A 15,343-nucleotide genomic window follows, 5' to 3' on the forward strand; every position below is an offset into this window, starting at 1 on the left:
ACCGTGACTGGCAAAGGGTCGCCTTGTACCTGGAGGCACAATTTTAGGCCTCTTTTTAATATTCTTGATCTACAGAGAACTATGCATTGAGCCACCAAACAAAACTCAAACTCTGGAATGCTCAAAACTGCTTGTATTTCCAAACAATTAAATGCCACTCCTTCTAACCACTTTATCATGCCTGGCAATAAGTGTGTGCTACCCCTGCTGAGGTGCAGCCAGTGAAAATATTGAGAAAATGCTGGTTTTGAAATCCCAGCAGTGAGTAGCAGCTTATCATCAAGCAAAGCAGTACAATGCCCTGTATAAATTCTAGGAATGACTGATAGTATTTACTTTTGACCTGTCTGAAAAATCTGGTTTGAACATGAATTTGACTGCCCAACACATCAGACTGCCAAATAGTTAACCCAGAACCTGATAATATCAGTTCCTGATAACCTTGACACTGGCAGGACACATGGAAATTGCTCCTGAGCATTAAGAAAACTAATCGGATTCATCAGTGATAGCCATGACTGATCAGGCTCTGGTCCTGAACACTGAACTATCATTCACTTGCAGACTGCTAGACAAGAAATCCCCCTGGCATGACCGGCTACCACAGACTGCTGTATATGATGGTAGAAATAATGACCCAGCAGGATCTGTTGACAAGTAATCACACATTATAGCAATTAAATCTCTATTGGAGTATTATAACAAATATCTGAGGTGAGGGGCCTGCTGATTTGGCCCAGGTAAAACAGAAAGGAAGCACTCCATGGCTTCCCACAGATCTGCAGGGAGACTCCAAAAATACTGCTCTCTATCAAGCACAACCAACAGGCTACATCCCTTGCCGTGCCAACTTACAAGCACACAGAAAGCGGCACTTGAAAGTTCATGTAAACCAGTTAATTAGAAAAGCATGCAACACTGTGGTGTTATGAAAGAGCACAAAGAACAGAAACAAAAACTGGAGTTCAATTCTGTCTTCAGAAATTTATTTGCAATTTGAAGTGCAAGACAAAGCGGACACGCAACTACGGATCAACTGACTGCAAATTTCAAACTGGGGATACAAGCAGCCAGTCTCATCAAAATTGGTCCACCAAGGATACCTTAGGCGGGCTGCAGTGCACAAACCTCTCCTCCCAGCTGACCATGCATGTTTGTGAGTCCAGTGGTGCAAAAGAGCTCAGGCAAAGAGACTGTAGAGAAATGTGCTTGATTCCAACAACGAAGGGTACTGATAGCTCTGTTGTGGGGTGCATGTTTATGGCATAGTTTCATGGTTTGAGTGCACTCATTCTCTGAGAATGAAAGGTCAAAGCTAATCAGTACAACATCATCTTAACCCCATGTTGCCACATTTTCTGTTAGGAGGAGTGTTTTCCAAGATGACAAAGCCCCTACCCACAGAGCCTGTCTGGAGGGTTCTGCTGGTTCTGCAATGGTGTGTTTTCCTAGCATGATTTTGGTGCACTCATTCCCTGAGAAGGCAAGGTCAAAGGTATGGAGTGATTCAACCCATGTTGCAGCATTTCTTTCCTGCCAGGAGGAGTGTCTTCCAGGGTGGCAATGTACCCATCCACAGAGCACATGTGGTCACCCAGTGGGTTGATGAGCCTGAGAATGATGTTCTCCACATGTCATGGCCTTCTTAAGTCATAAGATCTGAACCTAACTTAGCCCTTGTGAGATCTTCTGAGACAGTGCTTTCTTCGTTCATCTGCCAGGCGCGAGTTGATTGAATTTCTCATGGAAGAATGGTGCCGTCTCCCTCACACAGAATTCCAGACTCTATGCCACAGTGCATGCAGGCTGTCCTGGCTGCACATGGAGACCCAATAGCCTATTACACTGCTATATATGTTACAGTCTTCTCAAAGGTCTCTCTATTGCAGCTGCAGAGTTGCAACAGTACAAGAATTTGTCACTCCACTATTAAGACACAAAAAAAGCTTGCACTGGCTGTCCCTAGCAGGACTGTCCTCTTTGACACAGGCTTTCTCTAGGGTCTGCGAGCACAAGAACACAACTGCCACCTGGTTTGTCCAAGCGCAGACAAGGTGCTGTCTTCATCAATCCGACACACCCTGCAAGCCCTGGGAAGAGTCAGGGAGGAACAAGGACGGTCTTGAAAATGAGATTATGGATGGAAACAGATTAAGGAAAAAAGAGAGAGAAATACTCCATTTGTAACACTGTTATCATCTTGCTATTTATTCCCCATTTTGGCCAAGTCCTCAACTGTGTGCAGATGCAATTCTGTGGGATTTCAGGCAGAGAATGTCATTCAACCCCTCAGACGGCAGACTGCTCTTTTATTCTTCCTTTAATAATCCACGAAGCCTGGCTAAATTCACCTTTAAAATATGAAGGGGTGTATCGCTGTTTCACTTCACAATTCCAAAATCCAAAAGTCAACTCTTCATAAAGTATGGCATTCCTAAGATCGTCTGAGAAGCACCGGGGGGAAAGAGGGATGCAGGATTTGACCTTTAATGTCATGTTAAAACTAAAAAGGAATAAACAGAGCAAACATAAAGAACTACTAAAAATTAAAACTTCTAACCTATAGCAGAAAACATGACTATTTTGCAACTGTGTTCAGTATACTACAGGGACGAGATTAAGTCAGATGGAAAGCAAATGGGAAAAAAAGTATAGATTAATTGTTTGGTGCTTGTGAAGAAGGAGAAAACGGGTATATCATTTAGGAAATTCTTTCAAGCACAATAGTACAGACAGTGCAAATCTGTTATATAGAAAGTCAACATTCTTCACATATCACAAATCGAAGTGTTGCATCATAGACTCACTGGGTGGAGAAGGTTGTTCAAACTGAAGAGGCAAGGGATACTGCAGAGAGCAAAAAAGAAATCTATAGATAATTTTCAGATGAAGGTGGGGCTCATGATACGGCAAGCTCATGTCTCGACGCTCCCAGGAAATGTGTCTGATTGAGAGGGTCAGGGTCCAGCTGCAGCCCAGAGGTACCCGCCCGCTCAGTTCACGAGAGAGCTCCACCTGCGCATTGCGCCACTAGGATACACAGCAAAACAAGAAAGACAAGCAGGCATGCATACACACACACAAAAAACACCATGCAACCGTAAATCTCAAAACCTCTCTCTCCACCAGAAGCCATGGTTGGTGCTTGTTAAAACTCAGAAAGTGAATAGTCGGGCCCTGAGCTACAAACACTGAAAAGCCTTTCCAACTCTGAGCTTCAAAGAGAATATGGAATATGAGGGGAGGAGCAGGAATAATTTAAATTCTGCTGGAGTAGAAGGGAAACAGGCGAGAGACTTTAGCTCCAGGCATAACTCTGCTACACTGGGCTGGGAAAAAAAAACATGCAGTCTGTATTTTTAGGAAGAGTGGTGCAGCAACACCATATTATGCTGGTAAACACAAACTTGCCGGGGTTAATGCCCACAGTTTGTTTACGTTTTTGATAAAATAACCTTACAATTTTGATAATTTCGCGTGTATGTCAATACTCAAAAAATATTGGACGTGCACAAAAACCAGGTTTATTCCTCTCTGATATTTAAATTAAAGAGGATTGTGAGTAAAGGCAAAATGAGGCGGTCTCCTGAAATGAAGGATTAAACTGAAAGCTATTCAATTTTCAGCACATTTCAGATACTTCTGCTTCTTATTTGCTAATGCTGAATGATTGTTACTTTAGAAACATGATTAAATTATCACTTTAATAATGCAGATCTCATTATTAAAGGTAAATTAAAGGTAAACTAAGATGTTTTTCACCGAATCCCATCAATGGTACCGCCTCCAGCAGCCCTACCAAAAAGACACCAGAAATGAAGTGAAACTTCAGCAGCAGCACTCCACAACTTCAACACCCTTATCTAGGGCTGATTAAAATTCAGAACATTTACATTCCTTTCAAAAAAAGAACACTTGTACAGGTACAGTAAGTAAAAAAATACAGCCAATCATAAAAGCACAATATGATTTTTTTTAATACTAATTGAACGTTTCCAGCATCATTTTGATGAATTGACCGCATATGACTGTCCTGTTTAAAAACTCAAGTGATTGACTGCTGTACAAACCCTAAATCTGTGTTTGGGCACAGGTGATGAGATGTAACCTGCAGGATTACACTGAGCCTGATGAAAACACAGACATAAATGTGCACTGAATAGAGCTACTAATTCTAACTGATTAAGTGGTATCTTGCCGAGCTCACAGCGAGCGCACTGTTGCTTGCCATCGGAGGTGCTCCCGGCCAACTATTCTGGGAAAACATTACGACCAACACCGTCCATCAGTGAGAGGCCAGAATCTCGGAGATTGGGGGTTTGCCAAGATCGATGGGGAGGTCCAAATGTGGTGGACCGTGCGGAAGCATCTAGTCGCTCCTGAACTCCACTTGTGGTAACCGATGGCCACCGACTGACCACACCGTACTGCACCAATCAAGTCTTGGGATCTCACTTGATGCCCTTCCGATTACTCATCCGGACTTGACAATTACCCAGCTGGATAACTGAAAAACACACTGGTTTTCTTGCAAGATACGAATTGTGAGAGCTGTGCCAAGGATGCTTCTATCCGCAAAACTTGAGCCCCGCTGAACATCAATGTAGCATCTAGAGAGGCCAGCAAACAGGCACACACCTGTCCAGGATCTACAAGAGGAATGGGACAGCGTCCCTGCCGCTAAACCAAAACATTATTACCTTTGTACTCATACCTCCAGTGAACTTAATAATTCCTTACACTTATATAGCGCTTTTCTGGACACTCCACCCAAAGTGCTTTACAGGTAATGGGGACTCCCCTCCACCACCAGTTTGTAGCCCCACCTGGATGATGCGATGGCAGCCATATCACTCTGTAACTCACAACTGGCAACCCACTGAAGCTAAGCAGGTGTGAGCCTGGTCAGTACCTGGATGGGAGACCTCCTGGGAAAAACTAAGGTTGCTGCTGGAAGAGGTGTTAGTGGGGCCAGCAGGGGGCGCTCACCCAGCGGTCTATGTGGGTCCTAATGCCCCAGTATAGCGACGGGGACACTTTACTGTAAACAGGCGCCGTCCTTCGGATGACGTAAAACCAAGGTCCTGAGGGGAGTCCCCATTACCTGTAAAGCGCTTTGAGTGGAGTGTCCAGAAAAAGCACTATATAAGTGTCAGCTATTATTATTATTATGATAGTACTCTCACCACACACCACCTCTCAGTGGGGAGCACAGAAGAGTGATGAAGCCAGTTCAGAGATGGGGATTATTACAAGGCCACAACTGGCAAAGGCCAATGGAAAATTTGACCAGGACACCGGGTTTTGACCAAATACCCTTACTCTTTTTGAGAAACACCCTGGGATTTTTAATGAACACAGAGAGTCAGGACCTTGGTTTTATGTCTCATCCAAAAGACAGTGCCTTTTTTACAGTATAGTGTCCCCGTCACTATACTGGGACATTAGGACCCACACAGACGCAGGGTGAGTGCCCCCTACTGGCCCCACTAACACCTCTTCCAGCAGCAACCTTAACTTTCCAGGAGGTTTCCCATCCAGGTACTGACCAGGCTCACACCTGCTGAGCTTCAGTGGGCTGTCCGTTGTGAGTTGCAGGGTGATATGCTGGCAACTTGTACTTGTATCAGTTTCCTTTAGGTGCTCACCATAAATAAACAACCAGCTTTCACCTTATCATAAACCTTATGCCAGTGTATATTGATAGTAGAAAAATAGGAAAGGTTAGGATGAAGGATATCACTGGATGACAAAAGCCTCATAACTGCACCATCACCCTACTCAGGTCAGTTTTTTTTGTGTGTGTGTGTGAAACACAGACAAAAGATTATAAACCAATAAGATGAAAAACTGATATGATTAAATCTGGGATTAAAAAGTGTAAGTATGTACTTAAATCTTAAAGGAAGATCTTTATACATTTTCCAAACAAAGCTATACTCTCCTTTGTAGTTGCCATGGGGCAAGAAATTAACTAGCCAGAGGCCAACTGAACTTCTCAGCACACTAACTCATGAGGTCTGGGAAAAGTAACAGTACAGACTCATTACAAGTCATAACCCACCGTATACACTTCTACCTAAGTGACCTGACAACTGGATGTGTACTGTGTTTACAATTACTTTTCCTCCAACCACACAGCACAGAGTAACACAGCAAAGGATAAAGGAAAAGGGAAGAGGAATTTTAAATCAATTAGTAAGAGCTCAGGATTACTTTCCAGTGTGAAATGAGTTTTACGTAGAAAAACGGTGGGGGCTGGCAGACGTATTCAATTACCGCAGCCCCCCTCAGCCCAGTGTCATTTGAGGTACCATTAATCCTGGCAACACCTAATCCGCAGGCCAGGAAAACGGACAGTTCAGACCATGTAAACAAGCTTTTGTTTTCTATCATTTGCTTTAGGAAACATACTCAAGATGAGCAAATGCTCTTGACGGAACTTTTATATTAACACATTTTTAAAGCCTTGTCTTAAATTAGGATAAGCAAATGCTAGAAGTAGAAACAGACACATTAATGCTAATTTAAAATATTTTTTAAACAAATAAGTGAAATTGCAAGATCATAATTAGGAATGTGGCATTCAATGCTAGGACCTAGATGTCATTAATACATGCTTTACTGAAACCATGAAACCTTTTTCCTAAAAGCTTGTTATTTTTAGTTTTCTTTAAAATTAGGCATTCCGCACTTAATCTCATCGAGAACAATATAGATTTTTACATTTTCGAAAACTTAAACAGCTGTCTTTTAAAATATCCCTGTCATTCACACCTTCCCACCAACTGCAAAGCCAAATTACCAAACCAAGAAAGGGGCAATAAATGTAATGTAGGGTGGTGTCTTTACAGAAAAGCCAACTGCGTGCTCTGCATTGTGACTGAATTTGCCGCAACGCGGATTTAGTAGCTCTTTTTTTAAGTGGTTGATACAGACTGTGGGATGAGACCTCTGAGAGCCAGACGGTCTGGAAAGCAGGGGGATCTGTTTCGGCGCTTGGAGAGTCCCTGGAACAGAAATCGCCCACCGTTAACCCTTAGACAGCCAGGGAGAGGGAGAGCTAGCACATCAGTTGAGCGAAACTGACAAACTGCCAACGTGCATTTTTGCCCTGAATCTCCCCACCATTTACAATTGGTTTCTAAGAATAGATGCGTCTTCCCCATCTTTTCTATTCGCTTGTTTGTTGCTAGGGGAACGGAAGCTCATGAATGGCTAAAGTTATCAGCCACTAAGCAGCGGTAGTGAGGGAAAAAAGGTAAATAAAAGCGATGTAATCCTCTCGCAGCCTACTGGCTGTCGGTCGGGATTCGGCGTTTGAAACGGTCAGGACAGCGCCGGATGAGGCTCGGTGGGGGGGGAAGAAAAGTAAACAGAGACACCACACACCCACTCGCACTCGCAGATAACAAAGGCTCCCCAGTCGCCCTGCGCTAGCGCGCCGTGTGCTTCACCTCCTGGAAACGGGCAGCTACGGCTTCAGGAACCGCACACCTCGTGTCCCGCTTTCACGAAACCCCACAACATGCGGAAAGACACACGTTTATATTCGCGTTTACATACGAGCCTTACGTGACCTGGTTTCACTCAGCTCTTTTAAGGCAGTTGCCAAATGCACGTTGCGCTTTCGGGAATTTGAAAACCGGGATAAAAGAGGACCCCCTCTGTCCTCTGTGTGATCCGATTGCATTTTACTACAGCATTCAGGCCGTTCACTTCAGAAACCAAGCCGTCATAACAACCGGCTCTTTATCACAGCGTGGACAGATTTGCCACTACGGGCTGAGTCATTCCTATAGTCTCGCTTTCAAAGGCATTCCTGTTCAGACTCGCCTCCAAACACTAATATCGCCCTAAAAAGACCTATTTTCAATAAAGATGATGTATTTTAAACAAATGTTTTTTTCCGAATAAGACTGAAAAAACGTGGTGGGTTTTGGTTGATTTTTAAAAACAGAAAGCTCACTGCACATAAATGAGATCCCATGTCTACACCCGATCCCGTTTCTGAGCTATTAGATCTGTACAAGAGCTTCGACTCACCGGCTCCCTTGCAAAACGTGATGTTTATTCATTTAAAGCTATTTTAAAATCCTATATAACCAATATTAAATTGAATTTTCGAGCAATGAATACCTAACCATATAGAGATTTGTGTCTTTAATTGAGCCAAATGTGAGGAAAAAGGAACGCGCGTGCTTTTCAGTGAAATGCAAAGAAAGGTGTGAAAATAGCACCTCTTACAAAAAAAAAATGCAGCAGAGAATCCAAACAAACAAGTCAAGGAATGCAAATTTCAGGAGCTGTGTTGTTTTTTACTCCTCTAAACTTCCAGAGGAGCTGAAATACAACAAACTTGGTGATAAAAATGGAGCCCTTGTGGAATACAACTGGCGAATAAAACATTAATGCTTGATGCTGATGCAAGAACCCCGGTAACATTGCAACATCCAATAACAGAGCAGAGCCAGCCAGGACCAGTGGGGTCGAGCCTGTTCGCAGACAGACTCCAGCACCTACCACGCCTAAGACTCCCAGTCCTGACGTTTTACCTTTATTCAAGTCGCATATATACAGTACTTTACATCTGAAGTACTTAGGACATGAACTAAAGTAAACCCTCGGTCTTAACAGTCTAATGTGGTGAAGGGGTGTCCATTTAATCAAGAATGGGTTTTTTTCAGCACAAAACACTTTTATATGGGATATATACTTTACTATATATATATATGCCTTCTGAATCTTTTGAATTTTTTGTTCACAATTGAAATTGAGTCAGTGAAAATTGTTCCTGTGACATTTAATCCTAAACACACTATTTCAAGTGTTATAAATACACACATTGTGAGCAAGTGACTTACCATTAAGGGCACCATTGATATTGCTGAATTTTAAACATGTATCTTTTTATTACTTTGTTTTATTCTTTGAATATTTCCCCATTATTGCCAGGAGGTCTGGTTTTTCTGATTTTACAGTCTGTTCAATCGAGGATTTATTGTACTTCCATGACACATTTCCTTTCGTTCAAGCAGCCATGCCAATATCACAGACAGAAATTTCAACAAAATCAAGCCGAATGACTTAGTGATGCTTTGAAGGGAGGGGAATAAGTCATACCTGCACAGTAAAACAAAGTACACACAGGGATATCTATATATAAGAAATACTGTTACTAAACATATTGTAACGAATACACCCCTGCACATAACAAGGATTTGGGCCGCCCGGGCTGAGCAAGGTCAGCCGACAAGACCCCCACGCCGGAGACCCGGGTTCGCGACCATGCGGTGGAGGGACGAACTGGGGCAGGAGAGGGGAGGGCACAAGCCCGAGAACCCGAATTCACTACAATATAATATATAACTAAACATATAATGGCGTGGCATCTATACATAAGGGACAGAAAAATCTAAGGACAAGACTTTTTTCTGAGAAGTAAAATGTACTTCATAAATCTATAACAAGCGTAGGGAAGTAAAACTCTTCCTCAGAAAGTACTGCTTTGACTAAAGCATTTTCTTTGGTGATTCGGGGAGAAGAGCTTTTGTAATAAGTTGTTCTTTTATATTTTTAACCTTAACTGCTCAAGATCTATTGGCCTTCGCTTCCATCAGCGGTGTTTTCACTTCGAGAAACGGTCTCTTTAATCTGAACCATTGCGTTGCTGTAAAGCATCTTACTGGCTGCATCATGCCAGTAATAGAATTTTATCTTGGGAGGGTTGTGTACCCCAAAATAACACATGCACATTAAAGGTTTCAAATCCCCCCCCCCCAGAAGAAAAGCCAGGCTGGCTGTTGAACAATGCTAAAAGGACCAAGTGTTAGCAAGAATATTTCTTTCAAAGGTTCTGTGCGAAATTTCCAAATGAACTGGAGCAAAGCTCTTGGGGTTTATAATCCCATGAAGAAAACCTTCACGAACTTACATTCACAACACACAGCACAACAGGGATGAGAATATCCTGAAGGCAGAGATTTCTATCACAGTGAGATGTAATGCAGTGTATACTAAGCAAATTAAAGTGTGTAATGAAAGGTAATGAAGAGGTGTTTTATATGATCTATAAATTGATTAAAACAATACCAAAGAAATAAGGTTAGACCACGAAGTGCAAGTTGTAAACATGACTATATAACTGATATGCACGCATATATTGACCTGTTTTTGTGTTTAACTGGAAGCCAAAACTACTCTCTCTTCCTGAATAAGGATCAACCTGTACTTTGTTGTTCCTTGTGGCAACACCCAGATATGTCTCAACTTCAAAATAATGTTCTTCACAAAGACATGCTGAGACTCTTTTGTATGCATCTCTGGTTGTGATGTATTACTAATTTTTAGAACCACCTACCCCCCTGTAGAATATCAAGTAATAGATTTCAGATTTCCACCAGTCATTTTTTTCCGTCTAGCCTCTTTCATGCTGTTTTGTTTCAAGTGGATGCGAGCCTCTGTCTAAAGTCACCCAAACCTCATGGCAAGGGAAAATTAATTTTGCATTTAGCAAAAAAAAAGTGGCAAAAAACGTAATGTTGTGGTGACAAACTCCAAAGATATTATTTCTGTTGAGCACGGATATAAATTTAACAGTAATTCCAAGATGGAAAGAACAGCAGAATGTGGATCGAGGCATTTAAAGTACCACATCCGCGCCTCAGAGTGAATGTGTAACAGTGTGCCGTACACACACAGCAGACACAGTGCTGTTCTGAAACACAGTGGGTGTTTCTGTGGGGCTTTCATGGCTGACTTTAGAGTAAACATTTCGAACCAAAGAACTGAAGCATTACTCACCAATATGTTCTCCACTTTTGATTGTACGGATTTGCTGAAAGAGAAGAATAAAAGAAGAAAATTACTACTGTGGTGAGTTGCGGTTATGCAAGCTTAAAGGCAGTGTTTATTAATAATCAGTAACTTCACAAGATATCACCTCTCCCCACCCAAAGAGCACTCACATGTTAAAAGAGACACGGCAAAAATAAAGCATTAAACATCAAGCTGGGCCTTCAGAGTCTCAGCAGAAGAAACTTTACAAGCCGGTATAATACCATACTCAATCTAAAAATAGGTATTGTAAGTCATCTCCTCTGGCCCCATGGTAATTCAAAGCTGGCAGGGCAGTAGTGTCTCAGAACGACAATGAAAAACATTAGGAATAGTCAATGTGACCCTTCAGCACAGACCACAAAGTGCCGCCTCACTGAGACACAGACGCAAGAGATCAAGGTGGAATCATTTGCTGCTGGTCTGATATCAGGCTCAGGCCTAAATGCCTGAAGAACAGTTGTGGCAGGTTAGTGTAATCACACAGGAGAATGTATCAAATTTCAAATGGTTGTCTGAGGGCCACAGTTATACACAAGGATACAAGAACACAATGTGCTACCTGCCCAGCCTGCAGGGCATCACACTCCTACAGTAGATCTACTACACAGACTCTTGATGTGCCCATGCTGACGGTCACTGCAGAGTGGGGAAACTCCCAAAGTGATGGAGGACCACAGCTAAACTGCCAGTACAAACCAGAAAAGTGAAGGACTCCTTCGTTTCACTACCTCAGCACAACCTCATGGGTAGCTGCTTTGTGCTGTGCAGTGAAAGCATAAACAGCCCCAGTACTAAGGCTGCCCATACCCCCCCACTGTCTGAGCTGAATTCGGTCATCAGTTCGTGCAGCTCTTACTTTGACACCTAGCTGTTTTTTAAAAAGGCTTGACAAAAAAAAAACGAAAATAGCAACTGAACAGGAAAAGATTCCGCCAGAAAAGGTAGGAAATCAGTTTTGGGGCATTCTCTTCTTCGATCAGGTAAGACTCCCTGTAGAGATCTGAGAGGTACCATAGTTTGGCAAGATAACTTATAACATTGTTGTGAATCAAAAAAAAAAAACTAAAGCATTTGCTGTGAGCTGTAAATTAGTTTAAAAGGGCAGGTTGCCATGATCACCGAGCAATGGGTACTGGAACAGTTTCCAAAATGACAAACAATACATTTGAGGTGATCGAGAGCATTTAATGACCTTTACAGCTTTTGTTAATGGGACTTAAATAACTATCTAAAATACAATAAATCAACTGCATGCTAAATTGCTTTCCAGAAATCTTGATTTCTCCCCCCAGTCAAAACACCATTTAATGTTTAAACAGTTCAACTTGAGTACAAAAATCACAACAAATACTTCTACATAAATTGATCATTTTTCAAGGAAAACAGACAGTAAAATCAATGTTATATAACACTTTAAAAGCATTGACTAAAGCTATGCGAGGTTGGACAGGTATAACACAATTTTACAAGTTATGACTGTTTTACCAACACAAAATAGCAATTACACATCAGCAACGAAACTCTCTTTCTTGGTCATACAGACAACATCTGATTGGGAATTAACTAACTAAGCTTTAATCATTTACACTAGGCTTTAATTCCTGTAAGACTAAACATGTTGAAGGCCAGGAAAAAATAGGGGGATTTAGGGAGACAGCTTGAGAGTTTCCCCGATCATCAACACCCAGATAAACAAAACCACTGATGCAGCTTAAGGACTGATGCACCTCCAGCATCACACAAACCCATGAAAACTCAGGGAATTACATATCTGTACTACATATTGTTGTGGGATGTGCTTCTTAAACATTTTAGAAGTCTACAAACTTTGGTTCAAGTCGGTATATTAAGCCTGCTTCTTCGCAATGTCACAAAGCAATGAAAGTTCCTAAACAAGTGGGTGATATCAGTACAGTTCATGGCCTGATAATCAGTGTTTCTCTAAGGAGCATCAGTGCATCACTGTGAAGGTTTCTTAGCCCTGTATTCCAGGTTAAAGTGGTGTCCACTTCCATTTACTCATTGCTAGTTCAGAACTGCTCTGCAGTAAAACATAACCTAAAGAAAATCTGCTTGTTTGGAATAAAGATTAAAAGCAATGGAAACACATTTTTTCATTGACCTTTCCAAAGAAAGAATCATTTTGGGAACAAGGATTATTCTCCAGGGTAATAATTCATGACTTTTTTAAGACAAAAGGTTTAAGCACCTTTTGTAGAGCAGAGCTGTTTCAAAAGAAATAGGAATTCTTTTCTTTTCAGATTTAGCATTTTAAACAAGTAATTAAATGACTTTTCCCTGCAGATCACAAATAAACAGCTCTTAGTGATCTGAAATCTCTCATTTGTGTATTACTTATTAATTTCAGCACCAATGAGCAATACGCCCTTGTTTACTGTAGCTTTCCAGGTTGAGCTGAACGGTTTAATCAATTTAAGTCGATCTTGTCTTCTAATCTTCCTGTTCTCCTGCTGGTGCTGTCAGGTTGGTGAATAAACTCTTAAAGACATTGCAGGTGAAAGACAGGGCCGTTTTGATTTCCCTCAATTACTAGATTTTAAAGTTATCTTTTAGGTGAATGATGAATTCAGCATGTATATTTTATGCAATAAATGATCCACGAAGAACTATGTGTTTATATTCAAATCTCAGCAGGGCCAAACCCATTCTATCCTGGCGAGGGCCACCCCAAGCCTATCTTGAAAGTGCAGGGCACATGGCAGAATTACACCCTGGACGGGACAGCTGTCCATCACAAACAGGTCATGCTCACATATGGGGACAATTAAGGGGCACCCATTAACCTGGCCAACATTGGAAGGTGGAACAAAACTCTAGAAAACCCACACTAAAACAAACACCACACAGAAGGTACCCCAATTCAGAATGGAACACCAGATCAGGAGCTCTGAGGCAGCATGTATAAAATCAAACTGTCCTTCCTTACTTCCATGTGAATGCTTTACATCCCTCTTACTGAGGTGTCATCAACAATGCTGTCACACCAGGGGAGACACAGGTTTCTGCTCCGATATTGAGATCACACCAATAATTGCTTACACAAAAACATATATGGTGTCTTTATACACTAAATATTTTTAGGTGACATTAACTAAAGCAAGATAAACAATATTTACTAATGTTACTAGCTATGGCACAAAAATTGTGTTATTTAATTGATGTCCTCACAATTTACAACAAAACCAAGTCAAGGTAAGCCAGACAAACTGATCATTCCCATTTAAACCTCAAGTGCTACTTCATTCATTTTCCGCACAAAGCTGTTGGAAACGCAAAAAAATAATATGCTTGCAATCCAGAGCAACCAGAAAGCAGATTGTTCCTCTGAAAAATGGGTGGTGTTGAAAAAGCAAGCAGTTGCAAGTTTCTGCAAACATTTTATAGCCACTTGAACAGGTTCCTGCGCTCTGCACCCTTGACATTTGCAAATGCGCTGTACTGCTCTGCCAGGTACAAAGGGGACAGCCTGTGTACTGTCACTCACCTTGCGCTGTTCCTCCACCATTACCATCCAACCTTCACAGAACCACAACTTAAGCAGACTGCAGGGTTTCAGAGCAATTAAATCAAATACTTAGGAAATGCTAAGATTTCATTTTCTAAAAGTAAAAGTTTTCTGAGGGAGAGATTTATGCTTACAAAGCAGCTTTATATCTCAGTGTATGAGCCACAGACTGCTGCACCCCACTCTTGAACAGGGCCTGAATGTAAACAGCAAGTGAGCAGGAAGGGACAGCCCAGGCTGCTCTCTGTCTGTCTGCTCAATATGGCCGCCTTGGGGAGAAAGGGGATTGCCTGCTCGCTCACTCTAAACCCTAGCAACTGTGCACAACGGCGCAGCTCAGAGCAGAGACCAGGAAGGCTGGAACATCAAAGCTGCTCTGAATGACCCCCCTGGAAAGAGGCGCAGGTCCCGTTCTTTCTTCCTCTGTTGTACAGACATCCTCGGGAGGGAGGGGGCCTTTGGGCACCGCGGCCTTCGAGCGCGTCCATCGGCAGCCCTCACCCTGAACGATCTGGGGTGCGGCTGCTCGGACACCCCTGCCCTGCCCGCTCACAGAGCTCTGCAAGAAGGAACGAAAGTCAGCTTCCCCCACGCACTGCCAGGCCAGTCAGCTGCTGGGCTGGGGTGGAGACCACATCTCGCCCCAAGGCAAAGCACTACAAGCACTGGCAGAAACTGGCAGGAAACTACCGCGGCCGACCAACTGCAGGCTCCTCACGCATGGAGAAAGGACCCTTAAAAGATTAAGGAAGAGGGCTAACTGGAAAAGCAACATGCTCATTTAATTTTCTAATTTCTTAAAGGCAGAGCTGAACCTTCTGCACCACATCAGAAACACTTCTTTAAAATAACCACACTGGTACACTTTATTAAGACCAAGAAAACACACAATGAGCTCAGTGGAACAATATTATAAATGAATCAGTTCTTGCCAGACTTGAATTTCTTCTTGCTTTGAGACGAATACAAAGACACCTT

The 15,343-nt window shown here is 42.3% G+C and overlaps 1 protein-coding gene across 2 annotated transcripts in view; it reads right to left on the bottom strand.

Annotated features, from left to right (window-relative positions):
• Nucleotides 1-15,343, bottom strand: part of LOC102688231 (DNA-binding protein RFX7) — a 55,463-nt gene that overhangs the window by 16,324 nt on the left and 23,796 nt on the right. For both annotated transcript variants that reach the window (XM_015343192.2, XM_006628715.3), the window contains exon 2: nt 10,804-10,837. In XM_015343192.2, coding sequence (XP_015198678.2) covers nt 10,804-10,837 — 34 coding nt within the window. The remainder of the gene's footprint in view (nt 1-10,803; nt 10,838-15,343) is intronic.

This window comes from Lepisosteus oculatus, chromosome 5, assembly GCF_040954835.1.
Source record: "Lepisosteus oculatus isolate fLepOcu1 chromosome 5, fLepOcu1.hap2, whole genome shotgun sequence".
Classification (NCBI taxonomy): domain Eukaryota; kingdom Metazoa; phylum Chordata; class Actinopteri; order Semionotiformes; family Lepisosteidae; genus Lepisosteus; species Lepisosteus oculatus.